Source organism: Dendrobium catenatum, unplaced genomic scaffold (assembly GCF_001605985.2).
Source record: "Dendrobium catenatum unplaced genomic scaffold, ASM160598v2 fragScaff_scaffold_133, whole genome shotgun sequence".
Taxonomy (NCBI): domain Eukaryota; kingdom Viridiplantae; phylum Streptophyta; class Magnoliopsida; order Asparagales; family Orchidaceae; genus Dendrobium; species Dendrobium catenatum.
The window spans coordinates 1,421,876-1,446,758 of NW_021318595.1; the positions used below are offsets into that span (position 1 = coordinate 1,421,876).

The 24,883-nt window shown below is 36.4% G+C and overlaps 1 protein-coding gene across 1 annotated transcript; it reads left to right on the forward strand.

The window, feature by feature from the left end:
* The first annotated feature begins 6,282 nt into the window (after window positions 1–6,282).
* Window positions 6,283–6,859, forward strand: LOC110096991 (ethylene-responsive transcription factor ERF020-like). Its single transcript, XM_020823171.2, has one exon. It carries the CDS (start codon window positions 6,326–6,328, stop codon window positions 6,767–6,769), a length of 444 nt encoding a protein of 147 aa, XP_020678830.1. The 5' UTR covers window positions 6,283–6,325; the 3' UTR covers window positions 6,770–6,859.
* The last annotated feature ends 18,024 nt before the right edge of the window (window positions 6,860–24,883 follow it).

Here is a 24,883-nt window from a genome sequence, read left to right on the forward strand (position 1 = left end):
ATGAACTAGAAAGCCCCACCCTTCTCTCAATGTAAAAAATCAAAATTGCTAATTGAATATGTAGATTCATCAAGCCTTCTTACGGAAGACCATTCTTCTGAACCTTATAAAACCTCTAATTCCTAGAACTTCAATCAGAGATCGCCCCCTTTCGAATATGTGTCTCAAATCCTGAAGCAAGAATTAAATGACTTATGAATCAATATGCAGACGACCTAAAACAGAATCTAAACAGAAGGCCAAGCAGATACAATTACTCAAAAAATCAACAGCAGAACCCTCAGCTCTTCAAAATCCAAGCCAGAAACCAATCGAGGATCGTCGGAATCGGATCAAAATCCCACCTTGCGCCGAAATTTTCAGAATGAGGGTTTGTTCCCGTGTTTCTAGCTCAATACTGGCTTATCCCTTCTCCCTGTTGGGATCCCTTCATCATCATCTCTCTCTTCTTTCTCTCTCGTTTCTGGAAATGAAAAGAGAAAATGTAGGAGGTTGGTAACGAGAAGGACATAAACCCTATACAAAATTAGCAAAAAGCAGCAAAAGCTTTTATCGAAGACGGTGAGGAGAAGAAATAATTGAAGATGAAAGGGTTATACCGATCTAGAAGTCCTGGAAGCGCGGGGGGCCGATGCATGTTTCCTTTTTGAGGATTTGACAGATAAGATGCGCACAGTGCTATACGTCAGCTGTAACGGCTCCATCCATTTTGAATAATGTAATCATTTGCAAATGAAAAATGCTAAGTAATAAAAAACAATAATAACATGCATTGATAACTTATGTGATAGCTTCATTAACAGATAAAAAATTTATAGCTATTATAGCAAATTTTAGGAATAAACATGGTCAAATTTTAAATTAAGTGAAGGAACAAAATTTTATAAAATTTAAAAAGAATCAAATTAGCTAAACTATTTGGCGTTTTTCATTGAAGACGTCAAATAATTTGGTTAATTCTAAAAAGGCCAAACTATTTGACGATTTCTATTGAATTAGCCAAATAGTTTTACTAATTCTATAAAATTAGTCAAATTATTTTGCTAATTTTGAATATACCAAATAGTTCAACTAATTCTACCAAATTTTATAGAATTAGTTAAAATATTTGGCTAATTCTATATATTGAATACCCACATTTTCATTAAGCCTCATTAGCAATATCATTAGTTGATTAAGAATGCATTAAAAAATTAAAACTAAGTTAACGGATGATAAGCTCTCAGATTAACTAATCGCCCGCTTAATGGGCCATTATTGGATAAATGGCCTGTCAAACAGGCGGTTTGGCCCTGACTTTAATATTTTTTATTATTTATTTTATTTAATATTAAATATAAAGTTATTCATATTTTATATAAAATTTAAAATTGTTCATTGATCAACTTATGTTAGGCATTTTTAAAGAAAATACTACTTAAATCAGGTAGGTTGTTTTTTTAAAGTAAATAATATTAGGAGCGTGTCCTTGTATCTTATAAATTTACAAATTATCATTTTTAAAATTATGCAAATTCTGTAATAAATTTGAAATAACTAATAAAGAAAAAATAACATTATTTAATTTACTAAAATTAAAACAATTTTCAATTAATTAATGAATGTGAAATAACTAATAGCCCATTAAATGGGCGATTAGTTAATCTGAGAGCTAATGTCTCGTTAACCTAGTTTAAATTTTTTAATGTGTCTTTAATCAGCTAATGACATTGCTAATGATGCTTTGTGAAAATGTGGGTTTCAATAGAACTAACCAAATAGTTTGACTAATTCTATTTGGTGTATTCAAAATTAGCCAATTAGTTTGACTTTTTTAGAATTAGCCAATCTATTTGTCGTTTTCAATGAAAAATGCTGAATAGTTTGGCTAGTTTGTTTCTTTTTATTTTTTTATAAAATTTTGCTCTTTCACACAATTTAAACTTTGGTCATGCTTCTTCTTAAAATTTGTTCTATTTTTTGGGACATTTAGGCCAATTAAGTCAGACTCATACGCACATCGCATACTCAAGACTTGAACCCAATACCTCTTAGTTGGCAGCCTAAGCTCTCAACGAACAAGCTAAGGTGAGCTGTGATGATTCTTAATATGTTGAGGTGAGATTTTCTCAGGAATTGAAGCAATCTATCTCTCTCTCTCTCTGTGAATTAATGTACTCCAAATTGATGTTTAAATGGTTCTTATGAGATATCTAAGGATCCAAATCAACTAGCACATCCTTGCATCCCTAATTTAAACTCATGCCCTAAAGTAGTGTTTAGCTAGATTCCATAAAATAATCTTAAATCTAATAGTAGTTGTGTTAATAAATTAAGATATTACTTGAAGCTAAATTAATTATGATTGTGTTGCATTAGGGTAGGTGGGTTGTAAGAATCATAACTGAGTTTGTAGACCATATTTGATTGGAATTGGTGGATCCTAACTTTTCGTTGGGACGTACTTACATTTGGTAATTTTATTAGGAATACAAACAAAATATTGTTTTATAATTGATACGTCATTAAAAATTGCTTTGATCATGCATGAATCTCAAGGCATATTCAAGTTGTAAAATTTCAAAATTAAACTTGGGATCATTTGAATTCCAATTTCAGCAAACTTATGGTCAAACTGAACATCTCATAGAGACGAACCAAATGACGCCAAAATCGGTCCAACCCAAGCCCAAATGGGTCCAAATCAGGGGCGCGAACCATATTTGGAAGAATCAAAGCATTATTTGGATGACAAAATGATATCATAATATGGCATGCTTATAGTCAAATCGAGCGGCTCGGCGAGAAAAATCCAACGAGCACAAGATCACTGAATTCCACCACTACTAAGGCAATTAAACAGGTGAAAAACTCTCTATGATTGGGGGAATCAATACGAGCCATCTGATGGAGCACTCCGAACCTGCCCCCAGATCTTCTCTATATTTACGGGTTGTGCCACTCATGAAAATCTATAAATAGACCTCCACTTTCTACATGAAGATGACTCCTGGGCTAAAGATTGGAGAGAGCTCTGAAGCCTTAAGAGCTCCAGCACCACTGCCCGGCCCCGGACCGCCCTTAGACTTCAACCCGATTGTCGTCGGACCACTGCCCAGACTTCAGGCCGATCGTCATCAGACTTCCACCCGGCCGTCGACCACCGTCAGATAATCACCCAGATGCCGACCATTACCGGACTTCCACCCAGCAGCCAGACTTTAGCCATCATCGGACCACCGCCCGGCCGCTGACTCCTGCCAGATTTCAGCCCGATCGTCGTCGGATCGCTGCCCGGCCGCAAACAGCTTCCAGACTTCCACCCGACAGCCGACCGCCTCCGGACTTCAACCTAACCGCCATTGGAACTCCTCTCGTGACCAACCATTGTTTGTCCTTCACTTGGCTGTTAAGTATGATCCCTCCGACCTTCATCGCTAGACAATGGTCTTTCAGACCTCCGTCGCCCACCAACTACGATCCTTCTGACCTCCTTCATTAGACAACAGTCTTTTCGACCTCTGTCGCCTACTGACTATGGTCCTTCTGACCTTCGTCGCTCGCAAACTACTGTCCTTCCGACCTCTGCCGCCAGAAAATGGGGTTTTCAACCTCCATCTCCCTCCAACTACGGTCCTTTTGACCTTCATCACTCATCGACTACAGTTCTTCCGAACTTCATTGCCCGCGACTACTATCTTTCCGACCTCAGTATCCAAACAACAATTTTTTTCCCTTCATCGCCTATCGACTACAATCCTTTTGATCTTTGTCGCCCGCCGACCAAGGTCCTTTTGACCTTTGTCGCTCGCCGACTACGATACTTCAGACCTCCATCGATAGACAACGGTCTTTTCAACCTTCGTCGTCCGCCGACTGTGGTCCTTTTGATCTTCATCGCTAGCCGGTTATGGTCCTCCGGACATCCGTCGCCATATAATGGTCCTTCTGACCTTTGTCGCCAGCCGACTATGCTCCTTCCGACCTTTGTCGCCCGCCAACTATGGTCTCGCCAACCAAACGAACATATCATTGTTTGTTCTTCTAATTTCCACCGTGTAGTGCACTCTATATGATGTATATTTGCTACATCAAATCAAAGCCTTCCCCCAAAGGAAGGGCCTCATTTGTAATTGACTTCAAACACTAGTGGATTCATTCAAATTAGACCATGCCTCTTGATTTTTCCTCCTCAGGGGTTTTCAAGTAAAAACTTTAGTGTCTCTTATGAAAGCTGCATCATCTCTGTTTTATCTAATTGTGTATTGGATCTTCGTACAAAACTAAGACGTTAAACTTTATATTTCTCTACCGCCACGAATATTCGAGGATGCAACAATAATATATTAATCTTTATGTCTAGAGTTAATCTGGCTAATACATTTTCTTATTTTTAGAAGAATACAATTTTCACAAGGATTTTAGAAGAAATAATATTTTCGCTAATCTTTTCATAAGGATTTTAAAAGAAATACTTGTTGTGTCCTGGAATATTCGCGGCGGTAGAGAAATATATAGTTTAATGTCTTAGCATTGTACGAAGATCCAGCACACACACAGAGAACACAAGATTTTTTATGTGGAAAACCCCTAAAAAGGGGGAAAAACCACGGGGCCTAGCCCAGTTGAAAATGATTCCACTAGAATTTGCAGTCGGTTACAAAGGGCTGAATCGCCTCCAAGGGAGATCAGATTATAACTAGTAACTGTTCGATAGGAGTCTGGTGTTAGACCCGACGTCACCTTGAAGTTCGAGTGTTAGTTGGTAGTCTGCCCTTGAACAGAACTTCGGGCCTTAAGCAGAACATTGGGCCTTTGGCAGAACGTCGGGCCTTGAGCAGAATGTCGGGCCTTGAGCAGAGCGTCGGGCCTTTAGCAGAACGTCAGGCCTTGAGCAAAATGTCGGGCCTTGAGCAGAGTGTCGGGCCTTGAGCAAGCGTCGGGCCTAGAACGTCGGGCCAGAACGTCGGGCCTTGAGGAGAATATAGAGTCTTGAGCAGAATGTTGGACCTTGAGTAGAACGTTGGGCATTCGGCAGAACGTCGGGTATTCGGCAGAACGTCGGGCCTTGAGCAGAATGTCGGGCCCTTGAGCAGATCGTTTGAGCCTTAGGCAGAAACGTCGGCCTTTTGAGCAGTCAATGTCGGGCCTTGAGTAGAGCGTCGGGCTCTTCCGGCACAATGTCGGCCTTGACGCAGAGCGTCCGGGCCTTCGTAGAACGTTCGGCGCCAGAATGTCGGGTCCTGGAACGTCCGGGCTTGAGGTGGTGGTCCGGCGAGGTCCGGCGGTGGTCCAGCGAGCTTCGGTGGTGGTCCGGAGGTTTCGGACGGTGGTACGGAGCTCAGCGGTGGTGGTCCCGGCGAGGTTCCGTGCGGTAGTCCCGGCGAGCTCTCTCGTGCTGGTCCGGCGAGGTTCCGTCGGTGGTCCGAGGAGGTAGCTTCTTCTCTTCTTTCTCATCTTCTCTTCTTCTCTTCCCTTCTTGCTTGGATCCCCCTTTGTGAAGAATGAGGGCTTTATTTATAGATTTTCTGGAGTGGCATAGCTCGTAAATAGGCGCGAGATCATGGGCGAATAGGGAGTGGTCGAATGGACGGCCGATATTGAATCCTACTATCATGCACCGTTCGTTGGACATTTGAGGGCCTTAGTGATGTAGGAATTTGGTGATTTTGGGCTCGTTGGATTCGTCTCGTCGAGCCGCTCGATTCGAGTATAAGCTCGTCAAAATCGGAGACCGTTTGGTAACTCAAATTGTGATATGAAGCTTCCAACAGCGCTTCGGGTCCTTGATTTGGGCTCATTTGGGCTCGGATTGAGTCGAATTTAGTGTCGTTGAGTTCGTATTTTTGAGACGCTCAGTTTGACTATAAGCTCGTTGAAATCGGAGTTCAGGTGCTCCCGAATTTAATTTTTGAAGTTCCCAATTTGATTTTTGCCTTGAGATTCGTGCCCGATCAAGATTATTTTATAATGACGTATCAATACTATTTTCTTCTGAATTTGCTATTAAAAAAGTCAGCTTAGTAACTGAAGAAAAATTGCAAATCAAATTTGAATCTTTGATTGTTCTTAAGACCAAATTAGCTGACCAAAGCAGCTGCGTCACTCACAAACCCCTTTGACCCCTTTTTTTTTTTTTCAATTTTGACCACGTGATCTTCAAAATCCCAGCTATAATCATCCGGATAACACGTTCCCACACAACCCCCAAGCGCTGACCAGTGACGCTCTTGACTTTTAGCCCTTGTCAAACCCTTCATTCAAACCTCTACAAATTCACATATTCCTCCCTCTATATATTCTCTGCAAAGAAAATCTCCTCAGAATCCGCAACGGTCGAATAACTATGAGCAGCTCTAACGGTAACATCCTCGGCGACGACAGGAATTACAAGGGCGTTCGGTGCAGGAAACAGGGCAAATGGGTGTCGGAGATCAGAGTGCCGGGATCAAGAGACCGGCTTTGGCTTGGCACTTACAGATCGCCGGAGGCGGCGGCGGTGGCTCACGACACCGCCTTCTTTCTTCTTCGCGGTCCGTCTTCCAAAGGACTGAACTTCCCTGATCGAGCGGCTAATATGCAATGGGTGAGCTTGTCGCCGAGGTCTGTGCAGAGAGTGGCGTCGGAATCCGGCATGGATTTTGATGCGAAGTTGATTGGTCAGTCGTCACAAATATTTGAGAGAGAAGAGAGCAGTAATGGCGATGGATTTGGACCATCTGGTGATGGGAGCTTAAATTATGATGGATATGAAGATATATCTGTTGATGATATGGAGATATTAATGTAGTTTTTATAAAAAAATATGTCCTCTGATATCATGTTATGTTGTATTTATTAAAGTGTTATAATCATTGATCGGAGAATTAGACTTTTTTTGGCTCACAATTATGATTGGAAAAATCTTGTTGAAAGTTTTTATGGAAGCCTGGCCGTTGGTCTTACCGGTCAAAAATTTGCTGGACTGCGGGTAATTCCGATGACTTTTTTTCAGGGATTTTTTACTTCGGAATAATATTGGCTTCAAAATTCAAAAGTACATTAATAACATACCACATATAGTGATCTCTACAAGACCACTTGGTATCCTTAGTCAATACGAATTTTGAGACATATTTGATTTAGAAAATTTAAAATTAAGTTCATGGACATCTAAACTTTGATTTTTACAAACTTATAGTCAAATTGAGCATCTGGATGGGAGGAACCCAGCCGCATAAAAAATGGTCTTATTTGAACCTAGATGAGCATAAATCAAGGGTTTGAAGCATAGTTGGAAGCTTTAGGACATTAATTGGGTGACTAAAGGATCTCCAAATTTAGATTTCTTGTAGACGAGTCGAGTTGCTCGACGAAAAGAATACAATGAGGCCAAGATTGCTTAATTTAGTAGTCTTTAAGACACTTAAATGTTGAAGAAATGATTTATGATCGAGGGAATCAATAAAAGTTGTTTGATGGAGTGCTTCGAATTTGTTCTGAATTTTCTTCATATTTATAGAACATGACACTCCAAAAAATTTATAAATAAATCTTTTCTCCCTAGATGAATGAGGACCATTGGCTAGAGATTTAAGAGAGCTCTTAGGCTTGAAGAATCCCTAAGCTCCACCTAAGCACTATTGCCAGCAAAAGTCTGCTGGTGGTGGTCGGGCGAAGGTCCAACTATGGTGAATTAGGGTGTAGGTTCGGTGATGGCATCTAGGTGGAGGTTTAATAGTGGCCACTTATCGGTAGGTGGGGGGGTTATTTATAAGTATTGAGAGTGACATGCCACATAAATATGAAGAAAATTCGAACCACTCCATCGAACGGCTTGCATTGATCATAAATTATTTATTCAACATTTAGGCGCCTAAATGATATAGGAATCTAGGGATATTGAACTCGTTGGACTCACTCATCGAGCCACTTGATTCGACTATACGCATGCTATATTGAGATATCATTTGCTTGTCCAATCGATATCTTAAAGTTTTTAATTATGCTTATGGTCCTTGATTGGGCTAATTAAGGCTTGGAGTGAACCAATTTTTTATATCATTGGTTTTGTCTCGTTGAGCTGATCAATTCTACTATAAGTATATTAAAATGAGAGTTCATATTGCTCCAAATTTAATTTTGAAGGTTTCTAATTTAAATATGCTTCTAGATTCGTGTCCAATCAAAATATTTTTTAATGATATATATATATATACGGGCTAGAATATACACGACGATAGATTTGTGATTCTACGCCTTAGCATTGCATGGATATCCAGCTCACACATAAAGAACACAAGATTTTTTACGTGGAAAACCCTTAAAAGGGAAAAACCACGGGGGCCTAGCCCAGTTGAAAAGATTTCACTAGAACTTGAGTTGAGTACAGTGGGCTGACTTGTCCTTGAGGGCGATCATATTACAAATGTCAACCGTATGGTTGAAGTCTAGTATTAAATCCGACGTCACTTGGAAGTTGGGGCATCAGTTAATGGTCTAGTGGAGTTTTAGGGCATCAAGTGGTGGTATGGCGGAGTTCAGGCCCTTAGGTGGTGGTCCAGCGAATGGGAGGGCCTAAAGTGGTGGTCCGACGAAGGTGAGGGCCTCAGGCGGTGGTCCGGCGAGGGTGAGGGTCTCAAGTGGTGGTCTGGCAAAGGTGAGGACCTCAGGCAGTGGTCCGACGAGGGTGAGTGCCTCAGATGGTGGTCCGGCGAAGATGAGGGCCTCAGGTGATGGTCCAGTGAGGGTGAGGGCCTCAGGTGGTGTTCCAGCGAAGCTGAGGGCCTCAGGCGATGGTCCGGCGAGGGTGAGGACCTCAAGTGATGGTCCGACAGAACAATGATGACAGGCGGTGGTCCGGCAAAACTCAGGCAGTGGTCGAGGAGGAGTTTCTTCCTTCTCTTCTTCTCTTCTTGCTTGGGTCCCCTTTCAAGAGAAATGAGAGGTTATAGATTTCTGGAGTGGCATGACCCGTAAATAGGTGAGAGATCAAGGATAAATAGGGAGTGCTTGGATGGACGACAGATGTTGATCAATCACTTGATCATGAACTGTTTGATGGACATTTGAATGTCTTAGTGATATCAGATTTTGGTGATCTTGGGCTCGTTGGATTCGTCTCGTCGACCCTCTCGATTCGATTATAAGCACGTTATGTTTGAAAACCGTTTGGTAATCCAAATTTTGGTTTAAACCTTCCAACAACGCTTCTAACCCTTGATTTGGACCCGTTTGGGCTCGAAATGTGTTGAATTTAGTGTCGTTGGGTTCGTATTCTGAGACGCTCAGTTCGACTATAAGTTTGCTAAAATCAGAGTTCAGATGGTCCCAATTTAAATATGCTTCAAATTTAAGTTTGCTAAATTTGAAGCAGTTCGACTATAAGTTTGCTAAAATGAGAGTTCAAAATCAGAGTTCAGATGGTCCCAATTTTAATTTCGGAAGTATCCAACTTAATTTTGCATCGAGGTTCATGCCCGATGAAGATAATTTTTTTATGATATATATATATATATATATATATTAACAAAAGTTAATTTAAAACGTGGAGGAAAGTCAAGTCAATAGCAAGAACCAGAGATAGTATTAAAACCATAGACTTTTCAACAAAAAAAGTAAAACCATAACTATTTAACTATTAAGGAAGAGTCTTAATAGTACCATCGATGTCGGCAGAACTAAAGAGTGTTGAACGGGTTGACGACGGTCGTGTTTCCATTTTCCAGAGAAGAACATTTATTTATTTATTTTATTTATAATAATTACATATCCACCGACTTCGCCACAAAAGAGAGCTTTTGACTCGTTAACAGATTATGATAATTTAAAATTCAAAAATATAACTAATTATTTTCTTGACAAAAATTGAGAAGATTTGTAAAATTTTAAACCAATTTTGTTCCTAAATTATATAAAATCAAATAACATATTTAACAAATTTTATCATTTTTATAAAACGTAATTTCTAAATTCAAATAATCAAATGAGCCCTCAGCATTTTCAATTTTTCATTGTAGGATTGATTTGGCCGAGCTCCAAATTTAAAATACCTAACAAAATTATTTTGCAAAATAATTTATTTATTTATTTTTTACATCCAAATGAAATGTAATTAGTCCTATTTTAAGAAAGCTTCTGCTATCAGAGAAATAATTAAATTTTCAGTCATAGAGGTGATACTAAATTAGTTTACTTTACTCAAAATTAAAATTAATTATATATTTAAAAATCATATTATAGTTATACCATATTATAGAATTGTATATCTTAATGCTCCTACACAATTATGTATTTATGTAAAAGAAACTTATGGAGTCACACTCACTATAACTAAAATAAATCTATGAAGTCATACTCGTTCTATCTAAAAGAAACTTATGGTACACTCGCTCCATCTAAAATAAATTTATGAAGTCACACTCGCTCCATCTAAAACGAACTTATAGAGTCATGCTCACTCAATCTAAAAAACTTACAGAGTTGCACTCTCTCTATCTAAAATAAACCTATAGAGTCATACTCGTTTTATCTAAAATAAATCTATAAAGCAACACACACTTCTAAAACAAATATATAGAGTCAGCATTTGTTCCATCTATATAATAAATAAATAAAGAAATGTGTGTGTTGAACTGGAAGTAGCGACGGGAGCTCTGCTCACGCTTCTTCAGCCAAATCTCGTAAATTCGTGTCAGGTCAGGTCAACCCGAAAACCCAACGGGTTGAACCCGGGTTGAACAAACTGGCCCATTTGTTAAAACTTGGGTTCGGGTCAGTTCGGGGTTTAACCCAAACCCGACTCGCAACCTAAAATTGACACCCCTGAAAATGACATAGATAAATGAGTTCTATTTCAAAAGGCAAAACTTGCTAAAAAGTTCACTTTTATGAAGCCTCAAAAGGATTTTTCTACGGCAACATTATGGTGTGGGAATTGTGAACTAATAATAATTTTGTAAAAAATTCTAAAAAATTTTGTAAAGAAACTACACATCAAGAAAAAGGCATACAAAATATTTCAGCCAATTTAAATAAGCGGATAACTCACATGAAATTCTTGAATTCTGTAATAGGCAAAATGCCATTCAAAAAAGATGCAGTTCTTGATTTTCCTCCACTAGTAAAAGCTAGTGTTTTGATTTGAAAAAATTCATGATGATGGATATGTTGTTGTTATCTATCTTCATAAAATATTCTAAAATTTTTTGCCAATTGGTTTGATTGCAAAAACTCATGGAAGATAGAAAGATCACAATTTCAGTATCAAGACATTCAAAAACAAAAATTTTCTCAAAAATCAAAATGACAAAGTTTTGCGACAAAATTTTAGGAGAAACATACACATCTGAATGACCATACAAAATAGAATAAAAATACGAGAGATGTGCTAAAATAAACATGCAAATTATTAAAAAATGGAGAAGTCAAGGAACCAAACAATTTTTTTTGGTATTTTTAGAAGAATTTCCTTTTGTCAAAACATTTTCATATCACTACTCAAGTCTCTAAAGGCATGTTATTGTATCAATCATTATCTCTTGTACAGTACACTCAATTTTGAGGATAATTGTCTATGTTAGGAGAAATTATTTTGTACGGAGATCGGATGCAGAACGACGTTCGGAGACCAACTAGAATGCGCCACGTCAGTGGTACCAAGCCGTCGTACTAAATAGTACCGAGCTGCGGTATCGAGCAGAGGGGTCATATGATGTATTCTGGTTGATCTATGGACGGTGTTCGGCATCCGCACAGAATAATTAATCATCTGTTAGAGCATAAAATTCGAGTCTCAAAACAAGAAAAAAATTCCTCTCACCTCTCATCCTAATGGGGATGCTCGATCCTGTTCAAGAGAAATAATATAGCTCTGCTAAAGGGATTGCAACCCTTAAGAGCAATTCATATATAATTCTGTTTATACAGGACAACATCAAGATTATTTAAATAAGAGAACCAAAGCCTACAAAAGAGAAATTGCAGTTCCACCTGTACAAGGCTGTATCATATGATTAATTATTATGTGCGGATGTCGAACGTCATCCGGAGACCAATCAGAATGCGTCATATCACCCCTTTGCTTGGTACTGCGGCTTGGTAACGCTGATGTGGCACATTTTGGTTGGTCTTCGGACGACGTTCTGCATCCAGCGTTCGCACAAAATAATTTTTCTTATCATACAACTCTATAAAGGGGAACCAACATATGCTAAGGGGATTATCAATTCCACCTATATAGGATAATGTTAAGCCACTTTAAGGTGGAGAATAAAAGCCTATGAAGGAGAAATTATGAATTGAGGAATAAAGAGGAGTTAAAAATTTCAGAAGAAGAGAGTTATAAATAGTGGAGGAAGAGGGTTGTAGAGTTTTAATGGTTAGAAAATCCATGATCAAGCAAAAATTTTGATGTAATATTCAAATTTAAAACTACCAAAATTAAATTCAGAACCATCTAAGCCTTAATATCAGCAAATGTATACTCAAAAAATTATTTTAATATGAAAAACCTAATAACACAGAAATTTTGATTGAGTTGAATCCAAAGAAATACAAATTCAAGTGCAGTAGAAAACTTTATGAAATAATTTAAAGGACTCATTGATATTTGAATTTTGTATGCTTATAGATAGAATGAGTGTCTCAATGAGATGACTCCAACGACCCAAGATTGCTCATGTTTAATATGCCAAAGGAACAACCTATGATCATAAAAATCAATACAAGCCGCCTAAAGGACTGTTAGAGATTTTTGACTAAAATTATCAAAATAATACAAAAAATATAAAAATCAAGAGCTTAGAAATATAAAATAACTTTAAAATCTTATTCAACAACAGATGTCAAAATCCACCGTCGCGGCCGTTCAAGCTAATATTGATTACCCGATTGCCATCACTCGGATGTTGTCGTCTATCCATCATCACTCGACCATCATTACCTAACAACTCTAACCTGATAATTATCATTCGACCGTTGTCACCAGATACTGACTCTGCTTGCCATTTTCCATCAACAACACAAATATCTACCTAATTGAAATCATCTTTTGACCATTGTCATCACTCTTTCTTGTATTTCCAACATTTTCTACTATATCCATAAGAGGCCAAGCTAGTCTTTCATATTTTGTAATCCCTCCTTGCTCGATTGAGTAGAAAAGTAAGCTTCTATAATCTTACTTTTATAATGGATTATTTCTTCTAGGTTTGACCCCATATTTTTTTTTCCTTTTCTTTTAATCTATATTTTTCTGCAAATCTTTGTGCAACATTGAGATGAGAAATTCTCACTCTATTGCATATTCTCACTCTATCTCCATTGAACCTATTAAACACATTTGGAATATGTATCAATCAATCTCATTAGGCATGATTTGCACCTAACATACGTAAAAAAACTACTAGAATACAGCTTATTTACGGTGTATAATATAATCGCAAAACATTTCGCCAGCCATTAATATGTTGGTTGCAAATCATTTGCAACAAGGTTCTCTGATTGCAAATATAGATTGAAATACATAAATATAGCAAAAAAAAAAAAAGTTGCAAACAGCTTCAACGAACACTTGAAGATGGAGCTCCAGGTTGAACTTCTACAACTCATATCAATCATAAATAATGTGGTAAAAGCCTATTAAATAGACAAGATTTGTTTGCTTTTTTATGTTTTGTTTTAACTTTCTACACTTGCAAATATATAAAAATCAATGTACCCATACAATATCACAATACACATATTTTTCATATTTGGACTACAAAACCAAATAATACAGATAGATCAATTCTTCCTTCATATAAGTTCATCATTGCTCTTATTCTTCATGAGTCGTAATCCTAAAAACTCCTAAAACTCACCATCATTCAAACAGAAAAGAAGAATCCAAATTATGTTGTACAAAATAAAATTTACATCTTATATAATGAAATAATGATGGTTTAGACCTTTTTAAGCCCTTACCTCCATGCTCTTCTATGTCCTCTCTTCTCATATAGCCATGCTCAATAATGAAACACCTCTCGTTTGATTTTACAAAAATCATTATAAATTATTATTGAACTACCATTAGTCCATAAATTGGCATGACAAGATCGGGAGAGATCGGGCGCATGGGGAGTGAGTCGGACATCATTAGCATGGGAGAAGAAGAGAAGGTGCTTAGGAGCTAAGGAGGGAGTAGAGAGTTGAAGGAAGTGATAGTTGAGAAGTACCTGGACGTTGAATGGGCGGAGGAAGTCATAGTTGCAATTGGTAAGAAGAAAGTAGATGAGAGGGGAAAGAAATAGGATGAAATGGGACCTAGCGCATTATAGTTGACTTATTAGAAGTTTGTGAATGATCCATGCCATCGATCATAAACCTTGTCGCAAATAAATAATAACTCAGTAGTGATACCACATTATGATCTAAAGGATTTATATGTAAAATAATGTTAGTGAACATTTAATGCATAAAGTTTTAACCAAAATAACTTATTTTACAAAATGAATTGCACCATCATATCTAGTTTGTTGAAACAGTCCAAATAAGCCTAGCGATGTCAAAATCAAACATCATCCAAGATTACTTGATCATCAGATCATAAGATCCATATTGAGACTCTTACATCTTTGATTTGTCATTAAGGTCATGCCCATAATTCTTTTCCATTGACAACAACAACAAGAAGCCTTTATCCCACTATGTGAAGTCAGCTACATGAATCCTTTTTCTCCATTGTGTCCTTTTAAGAGTTAAATTCAAATTTAAATCTAATAAAGAAAGATTATTTCTAATATTTTCTAACCAAGTCCTTTTAGGTCTACCTTTACCTTAAATCTAATACATCTACTTTCCTAACCAGGTCACCAAAAGGCCGTCATTTTATGTGACCAAACCATCTAAGGTGGCTCTCTCTAATCTTATCTTCCACTGACACTACTCCAACCTTTTCACATATATGCTCATTTCGTATCCCGTCTCTAAGAGTAAAGCCACTCATCCACCTGAGCATCCTCATCTCTGCAACAATTAACTTAATATTATGCTTCTTTTTTAATGGTCAACATTTTGCACCATAAAACATTGCAGGTCTAACCACCATCTTATAGATTTTCCCTTAAGTTTGAGGGGGACTTTTCTATCATACAACAAGCCCGATTCATTCCTCCACTTCAACCATCTAACTTGAATTCTACTAATAATATTCCCATCTATTTCACTATCACTATGAACAATAGACCCAATATATCAAAAATGTGTACTCTTATTAATGACTTGATCACCAAAAGTCACAATCCCCCCACTAGATCTATTATTACAAAAATTATACTCCATATATTTAGTTTTAGATCTACTCAAACGAAAGCCTTTAGACTCTAAGGTTGATTTCCATAATTCAAATTTACCTTCAGCTCCCTCTCTAGTCTTATCAATAAGAAGAATATCATCAGCAAAAAGCAGACACCATGGTACAACCTCTTGCAAATGTCTAGTGAGAACATCCATGACTAAAGCAAAAAGATATGGGCTTAAGGCTGATCCTTGATGTAATCCAATCTATTGTCAAATAATTAAAATTAAAGTTTTTAGATAGTTTTTTGTTTTGTCAGGGAGGCATACAATAAAAATATTTAAATTGTTAGTTGATATAGTTAACATGGTTACTGCAAGAGAATTTTTTAGATAAATAAGTTGGTGTCAAAAATCACTTTCGAGTTTCTTAAACCGATAGAGATGATTGTGATATCAGAAGCAAAGCTCATCATAAAAATGATTTTTCATAAATAGCAAACTACCATTTTGGAAGTAGCGTCAAGAGAATAGTCAAGATCCTAAGAGACTCAAAAAACATTGAAGAGTCGAGAATGAAGGATATAGGATGAAGATAAAATCATCTAAAGCACTAGGAGATTTGAAAGACATCAAGAAACTCAAATAGATATTGGTATCAAATGCTCTAAGATAGTTAGGATGAGAGCAAAATTATGGAATTACTCCATACAACAAGAAGATGAAATTAAAGAAGCAACATCTGGTGCAAAAGTGAGAGATTAGTCAAGCTACTATGAATATATTAGGTAGTTTGCGATGCAATAAAACAACAAAAAAGATGACTCAAAATGTGAAAGTGAGAGAGACAAGTAACTATCTAAAGTCAATGCCATCGAGACAAACAAATCAATGGAACTTGAGAGAGACGAGGTCCTCAATCTCGAGTAACATTGTCCATAATAATGTAGCTATGATATCAAATCAATCAGAATCATAGCCCTTATACAAAGGGCTCATCATTATAGAAAATAATAGCATAATATAAAATAATATCCGAGTGATTTTAGCATTAAATCAAACCTAACAAGGAATCTATATGTGCATTCCTAAAACACAACTATTCACAGCTATATTCCTTGATTACAAAAATTCTAAAGCCTTAAATAACATAAGAGTTATGGTAGCTGATGCAAGGTTCTGAAAATCAGACAGGCCAATGAATCGAATAAATGAGAGGTTCATGGTTCGAAGATATGACCGGGGTTGAACCAGATGATGTAATAAATACTAATTTTATTTAAATATAACATAATTGATGTAATAATGATGCAATTAATTAAAATATGTGACAACATAAACAATTATGAAATATGTAGGATAGTGCAACATGTATTATTTTTAAACATAAATGCATTAAGTATTGAGTAACATACCTCTTTATAATCTCTTTTTTTAATTTTAATATCCATTTCCTTTTCTCTAGCAGATGAAATTCTAAAAATCAAATGAAGAAAAGAAAGTTTACATCCAATAACAAGTATTTAATATAAGTAATATAATGTAAAGTGCAATAAGCGAAAAATGCATGAACACTATAAAATTTCTGAAGATAATAAAACCACACATTCATGTTATAAAGATAAAGCTATAAAATAAATAATAGTCCTCATTTAATCATTCACTCTAGTTTTTGCATTAAAAAACTCAAAAAGCCTAAGTGAATTAATTTTTGCAAGTTTCTCAATTTAAACTCAATATTGATAAATTCCATATCCAATCTACAATTTTGGTGTATAACTCAGAAATTTACTTTTGTCCCTTCTGAAAACTTATGTCTAACTTCTCAAATATGATGTCTTCTCAATTAAAAAATGCATTTTATAAATTTGATTTCCATTTTCTTATTAAAATATATGCCTTAAGAGTTCAACTTTTAAAATTCTTTTGTATTGATCAAAGGTTCCTCATATAAATCCATTGAAATTCTTAAGTGATTTCTCTTGATTCACTATTAACTGTCTTGAATTTCTGAATTTTCTATTTTTTATCCCACCAACACATCTCACTTGGAATATCTTTTAGAAGAACCTAACATAATGCAATTTTCAAAAACAAAAGCATTTCCACATCAAGATGCAATGTTGCAATTCACAAGAAGTTCCAAACAAATATATCACCAACTTATAGTAAAAACAGGAGAAAATTAACATGTCTTCAACTCACAAGCTCAAACATAAAAAAAGTACCAAAACAAAACCTAGAAAAATTAGGGTTCCTAAAAAACTTGCATCCCACGGTTTGAAGCAGGAGAAGGGAGTGTGATACTAGAAAGGAATATAAGACTGTGGTGAGAGGAACCTTGGTCACGGTTATAGCTAGCCGCCCGTTGAGTTCGCGAACGAAGAGGGATGCCGAGACGAATAGGAATGGAACTTCGAAACCTATTCATGCGAACAAAGAAGAGGCAAATGGGATTGAAATAGCTGAATAGGAATATTAGGTTTTTTCTTTCCTAAATTTTTCTCATAAAATGCTTGATGTAATTCTAATAGCTCAGATTTTGTTTAAATTGAACTAGACAATTTTTTAAAACAAACGCTGGTTCGTCAGTTCCACGGTCTGACCGCTGAGCCGAACGGTAGCTCGGGTCAGTAATGAAACCGAACCGTCTAGCCGACCAGTTTATAGTTCAATCGATTGAACCAGCCTGTCCGATCCGGTTTTAAAAACCATGGATATTTGAGCAATATTGTTGATTACCTCATTAGTTGATGGATCAGTCAGTTTAGTCAAAAGTTGATGAATTTGAATAGCTTTCTAATTTGATAGGCCATACGGCGGATTCTTAATGCCAATCACCCACCATGTGGGTAGGAAGCACTAGGTTTCCCCACCACCCCATGTCCTACCAAGAGAACTTGTTGATATTTTCTTAGCTCAACTTATCCCTCTTGTTCTCTTAATTTTTCAATCCATAAGCTTCTGGCTTTGTCCTCCTAGATCCCAAACTCAAATATAAAAGTTGTCTCTTATCAAGCACCCACTTTTTCTTTCCTATTCATCCCATCTCATCATGATGCCAGCCATATATAGTACTACTAATATGTTTTACTTGCCAATACATTTTGGTTATCTATTGATGGGCTTGCTTAACGCTTGATCAGTTAGGAGCTTTCATGTATAGAGCCTCTCACTATTTTACTATTACGGGTATGTCTGTCAACAGCAATGATGACAATTAATTTCTTAACATTTAAGAGTTCTATCTACAATGCTGTTTTTATATTGTATTTTCTTAAAGTTTATTATTTGGGATTATTATGTTAATTAAAAATGAATAGAGAAAAAAGAAAATAATGCTGCAATATGGCAATCAATTTATCATTATTGATGACTATAGTACTTCATATACTAGAAGAAATATAAGGTTTTCGCTATTCCCACTCAGTACTCAATTAACTGATCTTGAGAGAAGATTCTGATTAACTATGTTTTCTGATTCATAAGCAAATAATATAAATTTAGGATCTGTTTAGGACAGTTTTTTCATTATTTTACTTTCAGAACACTCATAATTTTATTTGGATACTATTTTTTGCTACTCTTCAAAACTTTTTGCAATGGAAAGCTCTTTTTTGCAATCAAATCTGTTAAAATATGATGATTCTTTATTTCTTTATTCCGATTAAGTGTTAAGAAATAGTGGGTAGTGAAATGATATTGATGGCAATGAAACTTAAAGAGATGATAAACTGATTAAAGGAAAAAATTGATATTAAAGTCTCCTAAATGAAGGCTCGCGATTCCAAAAACAAAGTAATAAGTCAGTATTTGGAAGCTAAGAGAAACCAATTTATTGTATTGGTTTGAAAGGAGCCATTCATTTCCGGTTGGGTCTTAAGCCTTGGTAGCACATTTCTTCTCGGAAAATATAAGAGGAAATTACTGACTGTTATTAGCATCATTTAATGACAATAATCGTGAACTCAACAGTGAGTTCAATTGGGCAGGAGGCAGCCTAATTTGGTTAAGTGGCTCGGGTTGACTCAAACCTATATGGTTTGGGTCCATTTGGGCGCAACCTGGGTTGAGTCAGGTGGTGGGATTGATGGGGAAGTAGGTTGAGTGATGGTGAACCCAATCATGGGTTGAATTGGCCATGGGGTGGCCTAATTCCCCAACATGGATCGGGTTGACCAATTTCTGGGCAAATTTGGGTCCATTTGAGTCAGACCCCGGTCAAGCCAGATCATGGGATTGATGTGGCAGATGCATTGGGTTAAGGGCTACCTAATGCAAGTGCCAATTCGATCTAACTGGGCATGAGGTGGGAACTTTTCCACAGGTATTTGGTGTGGCTGAGTTCAATTTAAATGAGTCTTGGCATTGGTTTCTCCCATTTCTTCATGATATTGTTGACTCTGTTAAAGCAGGGAGAGACCTTTGCATCTTAACTAACAAGTACCCGTGGTTGGTTAAGGAAATGTTCCGTGCGCTCCAATTTACAACAAGATTTACTGGATTGACAATACAGATGTCTTTAACTGATTGATATAATGATATGTGGCTAAATGGACTCACTCTTTCATGGGTGCTTCAATTATGATGTGATTACCACTAACACATCTCTAAGTGCTTCAATGGGGTTCTTAAATGCACCCATGGCCTACCAATATAAGTTATTGTTGCTAATAATATAAAATTGAGATAAGATAGATTAGGAAGGAGATAGCAGCATTTTTCATTTCTTTTAACAGTGCAATAGTAAGTGTATACAAATACAATTGGATAGAAAAAGGTCATTATAACAATAGAGTTAGTATGCAAATCACCTTGGTCTGCTCGTTGGGAGTTTTGACTAACAATCAAGAAGTTTTGGATTCATAGCTTGCATATGTGATGTGTGAATTTGCCGTTTGCTCAAAAGTCCCAAAAAAAATAATAGGGTTAGTTGCAAGGTTATGATTGACATTAACTGAGTTGTTAGCAATCAATGAATAGGAATTGCTAGAACCTCAATAGGGAAGTGGCGAACATTGTCAAGGAGAACAAAACAAACTTTTTATCTCGATTTTTATCTCCCCGCAAGCTAATGATTCGGAATGAATCGTGAGGTTCTCTCGAAGGAAGGAAATCTAAGAGTTTGGAAGAACTACGATGAATATATCAATAATTTGATCTTGAGAAGCATTGTGATGTACAATAATTTCTTGTAACTTGATGTAATCCTTAATGAAATTATAATAAATTTTAATGTGTTTGCACCGTGCATGAAAAATAGAATTGTTTGCTAGTGTCATAACTAAGATGATGTCACAATATAAAGGTGTTGGATCAATCATTAAAAACCAACATAGTGATTTGTCAAGGAGAAAGATCAATGGATCTATCAAGGTAACTTCCAAATCCATTTGCTCTAAAGACTTTAAGAACTTGCAAATGCTGAGTAAGATGATTTTTCTGATATTAAGTGAATGATGATGACATTTTTATATGGTAGATGTCAAAAACTTTAGTTGAGGGGGTGATGGGGACATCAGCGCATGGAAAGTGTATCAGAGGCATGGCCGTCGATCTACGGCCACGATCGAGTCGATGTATTTTTGAGTCATTTCATGTATTTGTTTTTATTATGTTATTTGTCTCTTGTTATTTATGTTGTATTTGTTTTTTCCCTTTTTTATCCCTTACTTAAGGGAGTATGTAAGCCCTGAGGGCATTGTCGTCTTTCTTATTTTGAGTCTTATGTACGAGGCTATTTATGGCCCATATGTTTCTCTTTGAAAGTTAATGAATGAATGATTTATAAAATTTTCCCCTTGCTCGATTTCTTTGTGAGATCTTGAGAGTGTTTGAGAGATGAATCCCTAGGACAGGGAAAACGGATCACCCATCAACCTTGGAGACGGTCGGGTTCGTGGTTCTACCTTCTCTATCGTTTTTCCCCCTTTCTTCCTCCCTCAACTAGACGCCGGCCTATAACCCCTTCCCATCTCTTTAAGCCGCCGGCCACCATACAACTACCCTTCTCTATTGGTTAAACCCAACTCTACTTCCACCCTCACCCGACCCCATCTCCCCTCATCCCACCCACGGCTCACCTAGCCCAACCACCGGCCCCCTCTTCCAAATCCTTAGCTAAAGCCGCCAGCCCCTTTGGGCTTCCTCCATCAATGGTTGCAATTACCTCCTTCCAAATTGGATTCAAATACTTTAGGTAACTCAATTAATTTGCAAATTCAAAACCATTTGAATTTAAAATTGTTACCTAAAATACCAATCCTATTTTAGGAAAGTTTTCAAATTTCAGCCCTTTGATTTTTAAATTTATTTGGGAATTAATTAAGCTCTTCCTAATTCAATAATCCAAATTAAGAAGGCTTGAATTTATTTCCCAAACCCCTCCACCTCTTTCTCCATGCCGCCGGCCCCCTTATTGGGTCCCCACCTCCTAATTACTTTCCATCTTCAAGCTCTTCCCCTTTTGGAAGTTTTCAAATCCTCTTTCCTTCTCTCTTAGCCGCCCCACCCTTACCTAATTACACCCAAATCCTTTCCAAACTAAAAGGATTCATTGGGGAAATAATTGTTTGAATTCCCTCCATCCTTCCAACCCAAAATCTGAACATAATTCTTGTCCAAGCTTCTTCCTTTGGCCGGCCACCTCCCATCCTTCCCTCCACTTGAATTCTTGAGAAAACTTCTTTCTCTCAAGGGGATTCTACAAGATGAGCTAAGGATCATTACCTTCAACAGTTCAATGCGTGGGAGAAATTTCTCTCTCCAATTGAACCTTGAAAGGAAGTTACGATGAATGTTTTCAACCTCTCAACTACTTCCCCTTTTCAATTAACTTCCTAATCCCCTAATCTTGTAGGTGGTGACGAATCACAAGGAGCATGCTTCACCTTATGCCTTAAGCTTAGTAAACGTAGGATTGAGCGTGCTTTCTATGCTTCTAATCTTATTGTTAGATTATGAATTTTTGTTGAAAGCTATTTCCTTAGCATGATTGTTGAATTTTTAACTTGTTTTGATTTTCCAAGTGTTTGACAAATGGCTTAGCCTAAACGTAGGCACCTCTATCTTATTTTATTTTGTCGTTTTAACTTCTAATAGTTTAATCTTTATTGTTCTAATCAAGAAATCGTGCAAACTCTTATTGCATTTGTTTAAAACATTTTAGTCCTGCATCAAGGGGACTAACAAAAGGTACAACAACTGTCATGTTGTTTATAGAGGTTTTATAAGTCACGGCTCAAATCTATGAAGAAATACAAATTATTCAAAAAATATGCAGGTAACACCGTGAGACTTGGCAATCTTTGATAAAATATTAACAAACTAAAACTAAGATAAAAAAAGTAACATGAAGGAGATAGCATCATTTATCATTTCTAACAATGCAATGGTTAGTGTATATAAATAAAATTAGGGAGAAAGTTCATTATAACAACAAGATTAGTTGCAAGGAAACAATCGATATTAACTAAGCTATTAGCAATCAATGGATAGGAATTGGTGAGGCAGAACCTCAGTAAGTGGCGGACATTGCCAGCCAAAGCATAGCAAACTTATTATCCCATTAACAGTTGTCTACTGTATTTATGTTAATATAGTCATCATTTTTATAAGACGGGATGGAGACACATAGCTCATCTTGATATGTTATTTGGGAGCTTTGGCTACCAACCAAGAAGTTTTGGGTTCGAAACATAGTTTTTTATATGAAATTTAGAATTTTTTTTTGTGGAAATTCGCAGTGTATATATATAAACGTGTGTTTTCCAAAGACATCTTATCCAACACCTCCCATGTCCTCATTTCATCTCAGCTATTGGGTTGATAAGGATCACATGTGTGTCTCTTGGGTTGACAATGATCATATATGATAAATATAAGTTAGCGTTCTGTTTAAAATTTTGAGTCATTCTAAATGGAACTTTTTGGCCTTGTTTTTGAACTAAATCATGGCATGTTTAGCTGGGTACATCTATAGGAAATGGGAAAATAGGTGTGATGCCTCATTTCCTGTGCTCAATCAAGGTGGTCCATGTGGAAAGATGATTTGACCTCATTGATATGATTTGGCTCATCAGGGAAAATAACAATCCCGCTCAAATGCTCCTTGCCTAGTCCAAGAGAATTCTAGCTACCATCTTCTTCTTCTCCTCTTCTATCTTCATTTTCTTCATCATCTTCTCAATTCCTCCTGTATCAGGAGGACTAGTGCATTATTGCAATGGATGGAGGCGAAGACTGTCAAAGCATATATATCCAAGTGTATTTGTCTATGTTCTCTTTCTCTCTCTCAATCTCTCTCTATCTCTTGCTAGATGTTCTTTCCCTTCAACTCAGGTAAGCCAACTAACTGATAGAATGCTATGTGGATAAGTGGACTAAATCTTTGATGGATGGCTTAAAAATGATTCGATTACCATGAACACATCTCTAAGTGCTTCAATTGTGTCCGTAAATGCATTTTTGGTAAAACAATACAAGTTATCGTCTACACTATTTACAACAATATAGTCTCCATTTTTAAAGACAGAATAACTCATGGCTATAGAAAAGTCAAACTTTGCACATAAAAAAAAACTCGCTACGAAGGTTTGAGTGTAGCTAACTGATAAATATAATTTATCGTTAGAATGAAAATTTCATGCCAAAGTAATCGGAACTTTTTGGCCTGGTTTTGATCACAACCATGGCGTTCTTTGACTAATTGCACCTGTAAGAAATAGGAAACCTGGGATGCAACAAATATGATGTATTATTACAAATCAATAAATTTTATTGTATGAAAAATAAAATAAAATAGTTCCAGGACACCAAATCCCACTCAAGCATCATCCAAAATAGATCTTTAATGCCATGCAGCAGCTCACCAAATACTTCCCAGGCATTTTGTCAAACACCTTGCGCGCATCAACAATACTCTCATTCTTAACGCGCCCATCAATCATAGAATTATGACCGTTCGAACCACAATAAAAAATGCGGCAACTTTACCTGACGAAATGTACAATGGATGAGGGAGTTGCTGACGAAGAGATCGGCCTCAAAGCCGAGCTTGGCGATGCAGGCCTTAAAGCCGAATATGATAAAGTCTTCATTTTTGTTGTTCTCTTCAGAGACACCGATTGAAAACAAATATTTATTTTGATCGGAAAAGAACGAAGTAATCTTTAGCTTTGTATGTAGGAATGAATGAAACCAAGGGATTTTTTTTGTTTAGTTTATTTAAAATCTATGTATTATAAAAACTAATTATAAAAAAAAAGCGACATATTTAACTGTATATTTACATACTTATCAAATAATTTTTATATATTTATTTATCTAACATCACAAATTTTGATATTTATGTACATACCACTTTAATATCTCAATCACATCTTTATATATATAAAAGTTTAAATGTTAGATAGGTAAACATACAAAAAATTGTACAGTATGTATGTATGTTTAATTTTCAAAAAGTATTTAAATAGATACAAATTCAATATGATGAAGTTTTTTTTTTTTTAATATGATGAAGTTTATTATTTAAGTTTGATTATATGCATATCAAATACAATAAAATTGATTCATTGTAAATGAGAATGCAATTGTACTAGGAGAATGTGGTTTCAATAAGAAACCCAAAGCACTATAAATTGTCATG